At 49.7% G+C, this 17,828-nt stretch overlaps 1 protein-coding gene across 7 annotated transcripts in view; it reads right to left on the bottom strand.

Moving 5' to 3' along the window:
* NTRK3 (neurotrophic receptor tyrosine kinase 3) overlaps nucleotides 1-17,828 on the bottom strand; it is a 382,156-nt gene that overhangs the window by 62,402 nt on the left and 301,926 nt on the right. For all 7 annotated transcript variants that reach the window (XM_032262482.1, XM_032262472.1, XM_032262475.1 and 4 more), the window contains one exon: nucleotides 2,876-3,006. In XM_032262482.1, coding sequence (XP_032118373.1) covers nucleotides 2,876-3,006 — 131 coding nt within the window. The remainder of the gene's footprint in view (nucleotides 1-2,875; nucleotides 3,007-17,828) is intronic.

The following is a 17,828-nucleotide window of genomic DNA, read 5'->3' as shown; positions in this document are numbered from 1 at the left end:
AATAAGAAGGCATGCTGGAAGTAGGCGGGAGAAACAGAATTCAGGTACCAAAATTAAGAACCGATTAGATATCTTGGAAAAAAAATGTCTGATCATTGAAGTAAAAATAAATACCTCTACAGACAGGAAAAGCTCTAGACCAGATAAAACCACATGAAGAATTCATGAATTAGAAGACCACGGAGGTTCACCTGGGACAGAGCATGAAATGACAGAGAAAAAAAAAATAGAAAAAATGGGGAGGAGGATCTCATTCCCTCCTCTGCAAAGGAAGGGGGTCGCCTGGGTTTGAAGGCCATGTAAATGTTCTTTTTGTCTAACGACCATTTCAGAGTGGCGCCACTTACTTAGCAGTCTATCTCATGCATGATGCTATTTTAATGTCACACTCATACTGCACATATATGCAGATTATGTCCTGTGCCGTCCTGCTCCCTCTCCCCAGCAGGCTGTAAGCACCTTAAAAATAGGCTATGCTTTCTGCTTCTTTATTTGTACCATAGCAACTGCTGGGCAAAACAGTCTTGTTTGGGAAAACTTTATCTTGAGTTATACTTGTGTGTGTTTTCCGGAAGTACAACATTACCCTGAACCGACATGAGAACTAACTCAAAGGGAAGGTTCCCGCAAAAAGAAGTGGAATCTAACGAGGGCAGGAAGCAGGAAACACCACTTCCAAGATGTTCTCTGGAGGAGCCAGGCATCTTTTCCAGGCTGACAACTAGGGAGATCCACTGAGTGGCACATGGTGCAAAGTCCCAGAGGGTTCATCTTCTTGAGGTGCCCAGATCCAAGGCAAGAAGGAAATCTTTTTTAAAAGATGGAAACAGAAATGCACTTTGTGCATTATTCGGTCTGCCCCTTAATGCCAGACCACTCAGGGGAAACATTTCCCAGGGTTTTCAGCCATCATTTCATTCTCTGCTGAAAGTGCAAAAATGTTCAATTCATTCACCAGTCCCCACATGGATGCCGGAACACCCTGTGGATTAGTGTCATCCCATATATTAAAAATGCCAGGGCAGTGCGAATCCTAAGCTTAGAAACAACATTAGAAACCTTTCCACATCCCTGCTCCAAGCTGTTTAAAGACACCCTTGCTCAGTTGACCATCTCATGTCTATGGAGACACACGGAGCAAATTTATCGACAGGATGTACAGTAGTAACAATCGTTAGCCTTTTAGGATGCAGTACCTTGTTTATTTTCTGGAGCAGGGGTCAGCCAACGATGCTTACTTTTGTAATAAAAAAAGGTCACTGGAAAATAGCCGCCCTTATTAGTTAATGTGTTGTTGATGCTGCTTTCCAACAACACGGGCAGAGTTGCAGTGGAAGGTATAAAGCCCTCAAAGTCTAAAATATTTAACTTTACAGAAAAAGTTTGGTGACTCCAGTTCCAGAGAGTCAGTCAATGCAAGCTTAGCAGGTCATACATCATGCGTCTAAGCAATTCAGTAATATCAACATCAGTGATAATGATGTTGATGGCAACAAATGCCAACTACTTTTTATTGAGTATTTACTAAGCCCCGAACAGTGCGTTAAGGATTTTAGACACCTAATGTAATTTAATCACCAACATTGTATGGGGGGTATATTGTTATTGCTATTATGCAGATGAAGAAATTGAGGCTCAAAGAAGTTGAGTGTCTTGTGCAAGGTCACACAGCTTATCAGCAGTGAAGCTGGGATTTGCATCCAGGTTCTCTGATGCCCATGCTATGCCTGCACTGTCCTACCTTCATTCTTGGAGGCCATTTGCCTTCTGTGGACAGAAACAGTTCTGTAGATACACAGGACTATGAATACAGAGACCCAAAAGCTGCAGAAACAAGAGCTGGTTTTGTGATTCCTCAATGCTAAGGGCAGGACCGTTCTGAGGTCTTGGTGAGTGTCTTCACTGGGAGCCATATCTCTGGCATTGGTCAGCCCACAACTCAAAACATGGCAGACTATACACTGGCCTCAGAAGCCTGCTCACTGCACGCAAGGAAGTCACTCCAGACCCAGAGAAGGGTTCCAGGGATCTGCGGGTGCCTTCAGGAGGCTACTTGATTCTTGTTTATGTCAACCACGTTCAAAGATTTGTCCAATATTGTTTTCCAAAGAGAAGCTGTTGACCGCTGGGTGGAAGAGCCTGGAAGGGCAATTAGTAGCAGCAAAGCCCCTTCTCTCCTGCCCCAAGCAATTCAGCTCCTGCCGCAAATCTGCCATGTGCCTTGGCAACACAGAAGCCCTGTGGTTGAAGGAGCCCTCCAGCAGCTTCCAGAAGGAAGTTTCTCCCAGGCATGCTGCCCCTTAGGTTCTGAAACTGAAACCCCTGGAAAATACCTAGCAATTTCACCAACTCCACTCGTTATTCTCCCAGTGCTAACGCCCTGCCTTCCTGCTGCAGCCCCTGCCCCACAGCATCTTCTTCTATTATCAGTGATGTTTGTGCCCTTGGGAAGTGGTTACCCAGACCTCCTTAAACAGCCCACTCTACAACAGATCAACTCCTGAGAAATGGCCATGTGGCGTTCCAGGCTCAGACCACATGTCCTGTAAAGCCACTACATGGTGAAGGGTGGAGGGTGGAGGGCCAGCCCTGGCACAGAGGTAATCACAAGGCCACCAGAAAAGAACCAGAGTCATTTACAAAAATAACTTGCTCCCCGGGCATAGCTCCCTTAAGTGCTGCAGCCCTTGACCTTGGAAGCCAAAGGAAGTTGTTTTGGTCCCTAGGAAACTTCATTGACCTTGGAGCAAAGTCCTCTGATTGCATCTGAGAAAGCCAATTGAGTACTATCTTTTCAAATGGAGCAAGCCTCTTCCTCCCCTCCCCAGGCCCTCACCCGTTCCTCCTCCTGGTGCCCGCAGGCCTCTGGGTTTACCTTCACAGCCACGAGCATCTTGTCCTTGGTTGGGCTGAGATTGTAGCACTCGGCCAGAAAGACCTTTCCAAAGGCTCCCTCACCCAGTTCTCGTTTCAACACGATGTCTCTCCTCTTAATGTGCTGCACATCTGCAGGAGGGAGACAGGGAGGAGGGCAGCAAATCAGTCCTCATTTGGTGACACAGGGAGACAGAAGAGTACAGAAGTCTAGGGTGGAGACCTCTGCTGCTGAGTCCACGGCAGGGAAAGGCAAACTCTAGCACCCCAGCTTTAGCATAAAAACTGACATCCCTCTGTGCTTTGAGAGTATGGGCCAGAATCAAATCTCGGTGCTGTCCCTGAATAACCCCCAACCCCTCTAAACCACAGCATCCCCCACTGGCAAATGGAGTCAATAGTTAATGCACAGGATTCTGGTATTGATTAGCCAGACTTGTTGGAGACGCATAAAGCAGTCTCCACAGTTTTGTGCACATGAATCCCCTGGGAATCTTGTCAAAATGAAGATTCTGATCCATTGGGTCTGAGAATCTACACTTCTAAGAAACTCCCAGGTGATGTCCATCTGCTGTCGGTCGCACTTTGAACAGCCAGGTTTCCAGGCTACGATGGAGAATCAGGTTGGCATCCTGGCTCGACTCCATTAATAGATTTTTTTTTAGCTTGGGAAAGTTATTTAGCCCGAGAGCCTCAATTTTCTCATCTGTAAAATGAGACTAACAAGAACAACTTCCTCGCTGAATTCTTGTGAATTAATTGAGATAATCGTTGAAAGAGCTTGGCCCAGTGCTGAGGGCAAAGACAAGACAGACACACGTGCACACACACACACACATATACACACACACACACACACAAGACACACTGGCTTTTATGGTAACAAAAAAGCCGTAGTGACCCCATCACAGTGCCTGGTTCATGACAGAGCCTACTACTAAGGGGTAGGTAAGATTATTTGAGAAAACTTCTACGTGACCAACCCTTCTCTGAAAGAGAGAAAGACCAATGAGAGCACCAAAGGCAAGTTCAGAGTCCACCCAAGAACGAGAGTATGTGCAGAGAGAAGGGTTGCCCCTGCCTCTGCTAATTTAGCAACCTAATTAAAGTCTGTCTGCCTGGAGAAAGCAGAGCTGTGACCTCAGCCCTCCCACCTATTTGGAAAGAATGCCACGAAGGAGTTGGACACGCAGTGGGCTGGCGATGAAAGGAGGGAACCGGAGATGACTCACTGACCTTTACATTAATTGTTCAACAGGCAGAAGCCCATTAAATACCTGCATTCACATGATGAAGAGCAGTGCAGAGCCAAAAGGAGGATTTTCCCAAGTGACTCTGTTGAGAAATGAGAGCCGCAGCTCCTGGACCGTGGCAGACCGTCCTCTTTAGTCAGAAAACATACAGGGACAGAGGGGCGTGGCTGGAAGCCTTGGGGTAGTGTTTTGCTGGTTTAGGGATTCCTTCAGGAGTAAACTAGAGGAATCTTTTTTCTCCCCTCATCAGAGTCCTTGGTATCCCCCCAGTGTCCCAGATGATCTGCCTAGCAAGTATTCGTGGGAGGAAGCATTTGCAGACTATTTTCTCCTTCCCCCAGGACAGACCTGCAGGTTAACAGCTGCTGGTGACCGCTCCTCCCAGGCTACATGCTGCCGGGCTATGCCCTGGTCTTTACGGGGAGGGGATTAAAATTGGTTCCCTTCCTCACGATTTCTGTCTCTGTTTCTCAGCCTCCGAGGAATGGTATTTGTTGACCTTGGAGGGCAAGGCTAAAGAGTCTCCCACTGCGAAAAAAGAGGAAGTCAAGCCCTCTCTTGGGAGGCCACATGCTCCTGCTGCCTAATCATTCTCAGGTGACCAGGGATGATGCAGGCTTCTGCAAGGTGAGTGTCTGGCACTGCCCGGCAGTGAAGACAGGGCTCACAATGGCAGCTGTACCATGCCAGGCCACAACTCTGAACATGCCGGGATGGGGAAGGCAGGCATGGGAAGCCACAGGTGCTTGCTTCAAGACCTGGATCCTCCAAGGGCTTGTGCACCTCACCGTAAAACAACAAAAACTTGGGTCTCAGATTTCTCACCTGTAAAATGGGTATGGGGAGAATAGTAGAAGTTCAACTTACCTATTACCTGAGTGTGGAAGTTTGTAAGCCTTTCAGTCCTCCAACATGCAGGCTGTGTTTTGACATTTTCATTATGATTGACATTATTTTACAAAAAGGAGAAATGAGGGCCAATTCAGGCATCCCCACCTACTGGCTGAGCTGGGCACAGAATTCAGAGCATCAGAACATGGCAGGCTTGCAAGTCACTTGGGGAAGAGCCCCCTTCGGCCCCTGTCTCCACTCCAATCCCACCTTCCCTCTCCATTGCAATGAGAGAACTTGAGAACATGTCAAAATCACCTAGACGGCTCACTACAACAGATTGCTGAGCTCCTCTGCCAGGGATTCCCATCTAGTAGGTCCAGGCTGAGGCCTGAGCATATGCGAATCTAAGTTCCCAGGTGCTGCTGGTGCAAGAACCACTTTGAGGACCACTAGAACATGGCTTCTCTGGTGGGGTGGGGAATTAGCCAGCTGAAGAAGTTCACCTTTACAACTTGACCTAAACAGGTGCCATGCTCACAAACAGTTTAGCCACGGACCTCACTTCCAGAAGCCCAGGAGGAGGTGAGACATCCTAGACTTAGCTCTAAGGTCCTTCTTCCGTCCCTAGCTGTGTGGCCTAGATTGAGTCAAGTCCGTCCTCAGAGGCCCAACTACCCATCCATGCAATGGAGATCATACCTCTCTTGCCTTCTTAGGTTCTAGAAACATCTCTACAAAGGCAAAACAATATTATATCTTTTCCTGGGTCCCTAAGTCCAACCCTGGGCTCCCCTCAGAACACCCACTCCCAGCTACAGTGAATGCAAAACAGGAATGGAGGAGCTTTAAAGAGAACCAGACTCTGCTTTTCAGCGCCTGTGCCTTGGCCATGTCTTGGAACCCGTCCTTCTCCTCTCCCTCCCTCGGCAGCAAGAATCACAAGTCCTGAGAGATTCAGACAGGCCAAGTGGGAGCGGCATCCCGGGGGTGGTTTCCCAGCCCTCCCTCAACATCCTGGGAGAGCCGGGCAGCAGCTGCAAACCCCTGGCTGCAGGAGTGGGGACGCTGTGACAGCTTTGAGCCTTGAAGGTAGCAGAGGGCAAGTGACCATAGTACTGGAAGCTCATCTGCTCTCTGCGAGCATGTGAAAAAGGCCAGGCAGAAGCCTCCCATGGGCCAAAGTGTTTTCCCCAAGTTTCAGGGACGTGGAAATACTCAGGGGCTCAGAAGAAAACAGCCTTGGCTCATTCTCGTTTTCATCAGGATGAAAGAATGTTGACACCAACACCCGTGCTTAGCCCTGGGTAGGGTGGTGAGCACTGGGAAGGAGCAGAGGGAAACAAACACAGATTTTATTCGACCATAAATTCTCCCCCAGGAGAGGATTTGTTCCTGGTCATGAGGATAAGAAGCTTCACAAGGTAACCAGGGAGCTTTGGCAGAAATTAACTGGATTTGGACCAAACACATGAGGCAGATCACTTCCATGTGGACGACCCCACGCCTCAACAAGACTGGAGACTCCAAAATACCATCTGAGGAGCTTCTTTCACTGAACCTACCAAGGAAAAAGTAGGGCAGAGGGAATTAACTTGCACCCTATGTATTCAACACTTGATTCTCATAATAACCCTGAGAGATTGAGAGACCAGTGTAATCACACCCCTTTCACAGCTGAGAAAACAGAGGCAGGGGGTAACTTTCCAGATTCACAGAGGTAAAAAGCGGCCAAGGAAGGACTCTCTTGTTTATGACGTCCAAAACCGTGTTCTTTCATTTACCTTAGGCTGCCTACCCTCTGCCCTCCCAGTTTACGGCCACTAAAATGATCCTGTCCACAGAGGCTTAACCATTCATCTTCCACTACCCAGCTTTCCCTCACCCTGCTCATCCAATAACTCTATGATGGCATCTTCCCAAGGGCAAGGGCAGGAGCCTCCCCACCCCTGAAGCCCAGCAGAACAGACAAAGCCCTGGGGAGAAGGGTATATCTGGGGACAGAGTGCGGGAGGAACAGCCTCTGCTCAGGCCCTGGGGAATGCCTGGAGTGAGCCGTTTCATTTCTGACGTCCACGCGTCTATTTGGGTCCCTGTTCCTGCATTCTTTTAGCTCACACAGTGCTGTTCAGAGCTGCCTCTGGTGAAGCTATCTGACCCACACGCCAAAAAATGATGGATTTTCCTAAGAGGAGAGGGCATCAATCTCCTTTTACTGCCTGGCTGGCTGGCCCAGCAGAGTCTGGGTCACAAGGCTCAGACATGGAGACACTGGAAGGGGAGGCGGGGCGGGGGATGCATAGCCCAGGCCGTGGGAAGACCTCCCAATCTGCAACAAGGAAGGGGCTGCTGGACAGAGCAGGGGGCTGCGATATAACGGGGAGGGTTCTTTGGGAAATTACAAGAGTTCCTGGGACATTCTGGTCTGGCTTTTCCCTAATTCCTTTTTGTGAGACAGCCACCAACTGGGTTCCACCAGAGGAAGCCACCTGTCGACCTTCTTGTTCCCACAGGACGAACGGCTCGTCCGACACAAGTACAGAATGAGAATTTCTGTGTTTTAGTGGCTGCTCCAAGAATTCTTTCTCTGTAGTGGGGACCAAGATAACTATTCCACATGTGTGCGATTCACTTCTGGGAGGTCTTCCAGGCCTGCAGCAAGCGTGACCTAGAGCAGAATCTCCAGTCCATCGAGGTCACTGGCCACCTCTGGACGGTGAGCCCTGAGAGATCGGTGGGCAGGCAGGGGTTATTCCTCGTCCTGCCTCTGCTCCCCTTGGCTGCCCTGGGGGGTGGGAGGGGAGACATATACAGAGCCCCTGGATACACTGGCATCGCTGGACACATAGGTGACCACTGTCAGCTTCACCTCCGTTCTAGGAGAATGCGGCCAGGGAGGTGGCAGCCATAAACTGAGTAGCCCTGCTGACCAGGGAGGAAGAGGGAACAAAAAACCTGCCCCAAATGGCACTTGTGAAGGAGCGAAGACTGAGAAAAACACAAACAAAACGAAAAAACAGATCTCTGTTGAAATCCTGACCCTCTCACTAATTGAATGCTACTCTCTCCAAGGCTCTGGTTCCTTATCTGCACAGTGGGAACATGGATACTGATTTGGGAGAACTGTTGAGAGGGTGACTTAACACTGTCAGGCAATAGAGACGATGTAAAATACCAAAAATATATTAAACATTTAACAGATGTGTTTCTTTCCTTTCTGATTTTCATTTCAACTAAGAGCTGAAGACCTATCTTGCAAATAGAACTGTGGGTTGGAAAGAAATGTGGAGAAGGATGATGCTTTTCTCCTAAAATAAAATGGCATGAGCTTGCCCAGGGGGAGCCGGCCCTGACTCAGGGGTCACCAGCTCTGTCTAAGGCTGCCACCACCAAGCCCGAACTCCTGCTCCTTCCGAGGCCAAAACAGTTTGTGGGAGGAGGTTGGTCAGACAGTGGAATAAAGACATCGAAAGGCAGACACAGCCACCTACTCGAGATTGGTATTGATCAGTAGAGAGGAGCCCGATTTCCCAGGGTCGGTGGTTATAAATAGCGGTGATCCTGCCAAGCAGCAAACTCGGTCCCCAAAGGTAAGTGGACACACTCAGTCACACTCAGGCTGCCTTAACAGAAATTCGTTTACCACCTTGGTGTTTTGGCTAATTATTGTCTTGGGGACCAGGCATGTGGACAGCACTGAGACAGTCCTTCTCTGAAAGTGGCAACTTAAAGAGGCTCACGGGCACCCCCTGCCACCACCAGCGCCCCTAAGGGCTGGCCCTGATGGAAGCCTCTAACCGTCCTGCCCTCCCTTCTTCCCTGGCTCATGTTGATACTGAGTTCCTAACTGGTTCCTTCCCTCATCTCTGAGACCTCCCAGATCGTTCCCTTGTGGATTCCATCTCTGCAGCGGTCTCTTGTAGCTTATTATCATCCCTTTGTGCCCTTATTAATAATAAAAATAACCTCCATCGATTAAGCACTTACCTTGAGCCAGATACCAGGCTGAGCACATGATCTCTTTACAGCTCTCTCTCTGTTTTTTTTTTTCTCCTAGATGGAGTCTTGCTCTGTCGCCCAGGCTGGAGTGCAATGGTGCAATCTTGGCTCACTGCAAACTCCGCCTCCCGGGTTCAAACAATTCTCCTGCCTCAGCCTCCTGAGTAGCTGGGATTTCAAGCATGTGCCACTACATCTGGCTATTTTTTAAAAATTATTTTTAGTAGAGACAGCACTTTCCCATGTTGGCCAGGTTGGTCTCGAACTCCTGACCTCAGGTGAGTCACCTGCCTCTGCCTTCCAAAGTGCTAGGACTATAGGTGTGAGCCTCCATGCCCAGCCCTACAACTCCCTTAAACACAATGTGGTGCTGTCCCCATGCTACCGATGGGGGGACTGAAGCTGAAGGTGATTAAGTAATTTGCCCAAGATCCCCTAACTGTTTGAGGTGCCCTGTGGTACTCTAAAGGCTGGGCTGAGCAGACTGCAGCCCCTTGACATCCTTCAATCATGACGGCCCCCATCACCCTCACAACCCCTACTTCGAGGCTCTGCTTGCTGCACTGGCATCAGTACTTGGTAGAAACCAGTAACATCCATAAAGAGGGAGTGTGCCACTTTATCCTCGACGCTATTCTTGCTGCCCTTGATTGTCACCACCTAAGATCAATGTGAGCAATCAGGATGACATCTGAAGATAAAGCCAGCATCCGAGTGCAGAAATCCAAGACCTTTCTGCCCCACCCTGAAACTGGGAGTTTCCAGGACTTCAGGGCTCCCCCATTACAAGGTGAGCCCTGAGGGTGACTGCATGCAAGAGGGAAGAGAGAGATTCTTGGCAGGAGAGCGGGGAAGAGGAAACAGGGAGAGGAAGGGAGGATCTGTGAGAAGCGTGTGTTTTCTCTCCACTAACCAGACCCTAGGGTCTCTGGCTGCCAAAAAGGCTCAGAAGAAAACATTAATTCAATACCACACATTTAATTACACATGAAATGGAATATCTTTAAATGAAAAAGAATAACATTCCTGGAGTTCCAACTGTGCATGTTTGAAGTGGCAGGAGGGAGGAAGAGGGCCAGCTCTGAATCAATGAGGGGGAAGGAGACCACCAAGAGGGCAGGGTCCTGCCTGAGCTCACGAGAGAAATTTCTGACAGCCCTCTCAGACCTGCTCTCACAATTTCTCCTGGACTCCTAGCTGGGTCTCACCTCATGCCCTCTATGGGTGGCAGGCAAGAGGAGCTAAGTGCATGAGGTATTGCATAAGAGCATAGCCGGGCAAGCACGTCCCCTGGCCAACTACAGATCCTTTGTAGGGGTCTCCAGCCAACCCAGTCAGTTCTCCACCTGGACAGAAGAGCCTAGCATGGCTAAACTATTCATACCACAGAGCCGTCCCTGGATGATTTAGAGACTAGGAGACAAAAGGGAATCTCTGGGTTCCTGTAAAGGACCTTTCTAAGAGAAGACATTTTGAAGGCTAGAGCTCCAAGAGAAGAATTCTGCAGAATTGTTTTAGAGGTCTAGAATTTAAAAATTAGTAATCAAGGCCAGGCGCAGTGGCTCACGCCTGTAATCCCAGCGGGTTGGGAGGAGGGCAGCGGATCACTTGAGGTCAGGAGTTCAAGACCAGCGTGGAAAACATGGTGAAACCCCACCTCTGCCAAAAATACAAAAGTTAGCCGGGCACGATGGTACGTGCTTGTAAACCCAGCCACTTGGGAGGCTGAGGCAGAGAATACCTTGAACCCAGGAGGCGGAGATTGTGGTGAGCTGAGATTGCACCACTGCACTCCAGCCAGGGTGACAGAATAAGCCTCCGTTTCAAAAATAAAGAAATAAAAAATAAAAAGGATTGATCGAATGGTGTAGCAGTGCCTTGGGAGTGGACTCCAGGCTGAATGGCCACCAGCAGTGTTTGTTTCTGTTGCTACCCTGGGGCCAGGTTAGCTCAGCATTTTTTACCTAAGAATGGGAACCTGGATCTTTCTGCTGGCCAGCCCGTGCCTCTTCCCTGGGCCTTCTCTGGATGACGGCTTCCCTCACACGTTCTTTTCACAGTTTGACACCTTTGCAAGGAGGCTTTGAAGGGTGCTGGCCGTTGCTCAAATCAAAAGGTCAAAAGTCAAAAGGCACGTGTTGCTTGAGTTCATAGGTTGGGCCCAGCACAGAGTCTGAGATCAAGCAGGTGCTCACTCACTATTTGATGAATGGGTGAATAAGTTAAAACTCCCTCGGATGCACTGCTAGAGACTTGAGCAGGGAAAATGCTGCAAAGAGGGAGGAAGAAGGGAACCTAGGGGAGTGGCAAAAAGAAAGGAAGGATGAGAACGGGAAAAGATCCAGAAAGTTCCTAAGAACAGACTTATTTACGTCCTGGCTCCGAGAAGGGCCTGAGGAACCAAGATCGCATTGAAACAGGAGGGTACTGAGACCCTCAGTCTCCGGTTCCCCAGACTTCTAAAAAAAGTGCCTCCGGGGTCAGCTCCGAAGAAGCTCGTGTGCACCCTTAGGCCAGAGGTAGCGGTCTAGGACACGGAGACACTGTGTTCCCACCAAGATGAGTACATAAATAAGACACCCTGCTGTTTCTGGAAGCGGTGAAGAGAGAGCAGCACAGGACTGTCTGTTCTGGGGCAATTTCCAGCTCACGTGTCTTGACAAAAGAACTTCAGAGACTGAGGCTGAAGTTCAGAAGCGTCCCTGCTCCCCAGTGCTACCCCACTGAGCTCCACTGCCATGAGCTCAGACACTGACCTACACCCAGGCTCCCGACATCAGCCTCCCTAACCACAGCACTCCTGCCCTTTCCTGCCCACTTCCTGGTCTCCATGGCCCTTCCTGTTGGCCCTTCCCGTGGCAAGAGTACCTCTGGCTCTCATTAAGCACTGACTGCTTGAGCCAAGAATAAAGAGCAAAAGAACTCCCCAAGGAGAGCCATCTGGAAATGAGAAGTTAGGTGCTGAAAGATGAATCTCAGGCTCCGAATGAGAATCTGTCCCTCCAACAATTTGCTGGGCTCCCCCCCTTCCTCCACCACTTCTGGCCTGACAGTGACAAACCCTCTTCAAAGTCTTCACATGAGGGTGACATCCCACCTCTCGACCACCCCAGAGGCCCTTCCTCTCCAGCCCCTACCCAGGAATGCTGTCTTGGCCTCTCAACCTTGGCATCTGACTCTGTCCTCCAAGTCCTCCCTGTGACGTCATGTTCTCACCAGAACACACAGAGAATAATGTGTTCAAGGCTGTCCCTTCCAGCACCAGAGCTCTGGGCCAAGGCATAGACTGCAGGGCACTGGAGCCATGAGATGCAGCTCCATGCAGAAAATCTTGAGGTCAGGAAGAGAAACACCTGTGAGGACCACAGGGGGAACCACAGAAGGGGAAGCCAGAGGATCCCAGTCACTCACTCGCAGGACACACCATTGACCTTGACAACCACCCACAGCCGTGGGTCCAAGAGAAAAGTGAGCTGCTTCTGACAGGAGGAGGAGAAAGGGCATTATTTGATCTGTATAAGAGAGGCAGCAGCACGCCTTAAAATACAACAGACACAAAGAAAAGAAGAAAGGACAGAACGAGAACCTTGGGAGCAAATACCAGCATCAGAGCAAGGGGATCGAGGAAGAACATGGCTTTGAAATGAGACAGAACCGGGTATAAATTCATATTCAAGGACACACCCTCAGAGGCGGCATTTGGCAATTTACCAAACCAGTCTCAAATGTTGTTTTCATGAGTGAAATTAAGAAAATATCTACCTCATTGACTTCCATGAGGATTCAACGAAATTATGTGCACAGTCACACAATTGGAGCATGTTGAAGGAAGTAATGGCCATAAAGGTTCAGGAAGGAATATGCCAATTTCTTCCTCTCACCTGCTCTCTGCTCAAACCTGCAAGGATCCTCCGTAATTATTTTTATTAAAGGGCTTACTGCATGGAGTTGTGATATCTTTAAGTGAAATAAGAGATTTAGTGTTTAAAACAGCTGGGAGGCGCATAGTAGGGGCTCAGTAGACCTTAACCTAGAGTATCCGTGTCTTTAGGGCAGTTTTCAGTTTGATATTTGAGAATTCTGATAAGCTGGCCCAACTCCCCAGGCTTCGTCCTCACAAATGCGTTAAATAGATCCAACAGATGGACAGGCTGGCCATCCACTGTCCTCTGAGCAACCGCGTGAGCTCACGCCTGTGCATCTGTGTCCTAGCTTTCTTCCATCTGGGGTACCCACCCCCACTTCCACTAGTAGAAATCAACCCAATCCCTAACATGGAAATAATCCTGTGTTCTCCGTAAGGTCTTTTCCTGATCTTCTCTTTCTTTCCCCAGAATGTCTATTCCTTACACAAAAATAGGTGGCCTGGGACCACCTCTGCTTATTTTTTTGCCCCCTACGTAAGCTCAACTCTTGAGCAGCTCAGAGAAAACTAGCTCAAAACCACCTTGCTGCCTAACTAAACAGAGTCAATGGCGCTGGAAAAGACCAGCATTCGATTTGTTTGTGATAGAATTTAGTTACTGGGGCATGAAATTCCAGTTCATTTGTGGATACAGGCCCAGCCCTTAGACATCCGACATTCACCAGGTTCCAGAAGAAAAGCTTGCTGGCTTGAAGAAGTCTGTTTATCCTCATTCTTTCCCCCAGCAATGAACTTAACCATGGAGGAGATTTTAGTTAATGCACAAAGGACCCCAGGAAATGAACAGGTCACCCAGCGAGGCCTCCCACAGAGACCTGGGAGGCCTTTCTGTGGAAAAGTCAAACTTGACTCTTGCTTGAAGCCGGAGGCTCAGATGTCACCGAGAGGAGGTTGATGCCCTGCTTCTGAAGGGAATGGAAGACAGGCCCAGAGTCCACTGAAACATAGCAACTAACATCCCCTGTGGGGTTCTTAGCCTTAAGGGTCTTTCTTCAAGGAAGACTGAGCCAAGCGTGGTGGCTCACGCCTGTCATCCCAGCACTTTGGGAGGCTGAGGCGGGTGGATCACCTGAGGTCAGGAGTTTGAGACCAGCCTGGCCAACATGGTGAAACCCAGTCTCTACTAAAAATACAAAAATGAGCCAGATGTGGTGGCACACGCACCTGTAATCCCAGCTACTTGGGAGGCTGAGGTGGGAGAATTCCCTGAACTTGGGAGGCAGAGGTTATACAGTGAGCAGAGATTATGTCGCCCAGGCTGGGGCGACACAGTGAGGCTCCATAACCTCCCCCCCTCAAAAAAATAAGAAAGAAAAGAAAGACTCATCTTTCCTCTTTTCCTCTTCTTCCTTAATCAGGAGCTCCTAGGACATACACATGCCCCCCTTGAAAGGGCTCTTGTCCTTGCACAGCAGGGAAGCTCCCTTGGGCAGCTCTGGTTCCCATGGGGGGGCTTCCTGCCTTCCATGGCTGTATGGAGGAGTGGAGGGGCCGTAGAGATCAGCATCAGCCTCACCTGCGGATCCCCATCTCCTCTCCCTGACCCGGGCAGGGACAGCTCCCTCTCCCACCCAAACTCAGCCCAGCTCCCACAGGCCTCCTCTGGAGCCCACAGTGACACAAAGTTATCTTTGCTGCCAGCTCATCCTGGCCCGGTCTCCTTCCACCTGACCTCTGCATTTGGACACCGTCTCCATCAGGTTCTTTTGGAAGCCCCTGAAGCCCTCCCCCGCAGACTGAGGAGGCTGTCCAGGGGTCCCGGGAGTCCACGCTGGGCCCCTTTGGAGGCGTATGTTCCCATTCCCCACTCCCACTCCCGGAGCTGGGGCTTCTGCCAGGCACCCTTGCCTTTCCTGCCCCACCCCACCGCCCTCTCTAAGCCTCTCTCTCTGGGCCTCACCCTGCTCAGCCCTGTATCTGATGGGAAACAAGGTCAGAGGCCAGGGCCTGCGGGTCCCAGGCAGCAGGCACTCCGCGTGGGCAGCCTGAGCTCAGCGCAGCCAGCAGATCCGTTCCGCACGGCCTCCGCCATCCTGGATCCGTGCTTCCCCCCCATCGAAGCCCACTCACACTGCCAGGTGTTTTCCCACCACATCCTCTGAGCTGACTTCCAAGAGTTTCCCCCACACCAGATGTTAGATGCATGGGCTTTCTGGTTTTCTGGCCCGTCTCCTGAACCTCCCCCTGCCCTAGAATTCTATAGAAAACAACAAAAGAAATAAAGAAAGAAAAAGAAATGGTGGAATTGTGAGTGCCCGCATTTGACCCCCCAACCCCTCCACTGGTTTGGGCGTCTTGGATCAGGCCCACTAGTATTCACCAAGTTCAAGTGTTCTGCCTCTCAGGTACTGGCTAACGCCACCGGGGAATGCTTACATAGATGGTGCTTTGGACCAGAAGATAATTCTTTACCGTCTTCCTGGTACTGACAGAAACTGGGCCACATAGAGAAGTGTGAGGGTTCAATGATGTCAACGTCACTTTTTTCTTATTAGTCCTTGGGAAGATCACAGATAGTCGAGTGGTTGCTGGGATTGTTGGTCGGTGGAAAACAGTAGGGAGAAATCTTCACTGAATAGCGCTACAGCTATGCGGCTAATGAACAGCTACCTCTAATTGATAGGCCTGGGCCCCCTTGGATGGCTCCAGAAGAATGAAGGTGAGGCCCCAGGAGCCCACATCAAACACACTCAGAAGCTGCCAAAGGAGCCATCCTTCCATGATCTGCAGAAGGACCCCCAACTCCCCCTTCTCAACAGCCTTGGGGACCTTTCCTCTCTCCTTTTCCAGAAGCGATTGCTGCTTGATACGGTGACATCTACACATCATCCACGTGCTGAGGCCGCCTTGGGCATAAGCTACTCGCTTTCTCTGCCTTCCCTGGGCACGAGCTCTTCCTAGCCCCCTTGCCCACCTGCCCCTCCTCCGTGGGGGTTACTGACCTCCATTGCCAGCCTGTTCTTTGCTGCTTTCTGTAGCTGCTCTGTTCCCGCCAGACCTTTTCTGTGTGTGTGTGTGTGTGTGTGTGTGCGTGTGTGTGCATGCTTTTTTTCTCTGAAATAGATCTTTATTGTAGGCTCTCCAGGCAGATGTGAACGGCTCCTTGAGCCTCCACTGTGCAGGGTTCAGGCAGGGCCCACGGCCTGGGTTACCGCCCCTCTCCTGCCAGCTCTCGGAGAGGCCAGCCCTTGGGCTCTCTTTGCACAGCCCCACAAATTCCAACGAGGGGATATATGTGGGATGAGATGTTTCCCACACCAGCTCTTTACCCTAGAAACTGGCCCTTTCCGTCTATGTCTCTTCTCTGAGTATTTACTCATTTTCCCATTTTCAGTAGAAAACGTGTGGAGGCTGAATGACCAGACAGCTATACCCCCCGCCTCCTGCAAATGAGTCTTGTGTCAATTACAGATGGATATTCTCCTGTGTAACTTTCCCTTATCTGCGAGACTCTGGAGCAACCGTATGTGAATCTCCAGTGACTCCAGGTCGTGCCTGAGGCAGAATGTTTAGGAAATCCAAGTTATAAAATCAGGAAGGAGTTTAATATTTGGATGGAAGACCAGTCATAGGAAAAAAACGTTATCTGCAACATAGCAAAGCCACTAGACAAATGTTTCATTGAAGAGACTTCCCTAGAAAAGTTTCTAGCAGGCCAGGGTTTGGGAAATGGAATTCGCTGTTCAGTGCCCATGGTTACTAATTTAACGTGTGTGAAAAGCCATGTCATCTTTTCACCTGATGCACCATCTACACTGTTTTAACTTAGAGGATGCTAAAAACAAACAGTTTAATAAACAAAATCATCTATAAGTGCATCCATAGCTCCCTGACAGCCACTGTGTCTAGTTTTTTTTTTTTTTTTTTTAGTAAGTCCTTTCATTTTGCATGCACAATTTGCACAATTCTTTGGCCATAGATTTTCCAGGAGTGTGGTAAAGAGGAGTGTGAACTATAAGATGGGGCACTCCCAGCTCTGCCACTAACTAGCTGTGTGACACTGGACATCTTACTCAACCTCTCTGACATGGGAAGTGCGATCTACTGCTGACATTTGTAAGCAAATGAGTTAATATTTCTCTGTAAACCCCTTAGCACAGTACCAGGCATAGAGTGCATGCTAAGACTGAGATTCATTTCTGCTCTGTCACCCAAGGCTGCTAAGTTTGAGCTGCCTTCTGCCCATGGACACAGGGAAAAGCATAAATTCAAAGGTCCACTCTCCTATAACAACACCCCGACTCTACCTGCCCACTAAAGCAGGAATTTGTCTGCAGAGATTGAGCCATCGAGAGCTCTGATTGTCCCAGGCCATAGGTATTTAAATGGGGCCTTTGCTCAGCTTACAGAGGCTGTTTGTTATCTGCTACACGCTAAGAGGGTCAGGAGATTGGGGATATGGCATGGCTCGGGGAACCTGGAGGGCAGCAGGCAAATGATAAACTCACAGCAGGTGGCAGGCACACACAGTGACCTTGCTGAGTGCCTTTCACATTGGCTAGAGAGCCCTAGGGGTGGCTGAATGGGACTGCGGCAAGTGAGTAGCTCTGCACCTGGGTCTTAACTGAGAAGGGGATGGAGAGAGCTGGAAATGTCCGCCTACTCCAACGTCTGCGAGTAACCCTTGCTGCAAACTTGCCAACAGGCACAACCATTGGCCCCAGCCCAGCCCCCTGCTTAGTGGTACTGGGCAGAAAAGGGGCCAGTTCAACAAAAGAGATCATCGTTGACAGAGATGGAAACTAAGGTACCAACCGGAACTTTCTCACTTATTTGCTGACGGGTCACATGTTGGTTCAATCCTTTTCATATTCAACAAATGTGCATTAAAGTTTAAAGTGTGTGTCGGGAACTGGGCTAGGGTCTCCAGCAGGGAATAAGAGACTCTTCTGGCCTTCCTAGAGCTCACTGGTCTAGGGAAGAGGATAGATGAGTCACCAGGGAAA

The sequence above is a fragment of the Sapajus apella genome, unplaced genomic scaffold (genome assembly GCF_009761245.1).
Source record: "Sapajus apella isolate SASKATOON/1434 unplaced genomic scaffold, GSC_monkey_1.0 scaffold129, whole genome shotgun sequence".
In the NCBI taxonomy this organism is placed as follows: Eukaryota; Metazoa; Chordata; class Mammalia; order Primates; family Cebidae; genus Sapajus; species Sapajus apella.
Note: the sequence above shows the minus strand (reverse complement) of the source record. Positions and strands in the feature narration are given on the sequence as shown.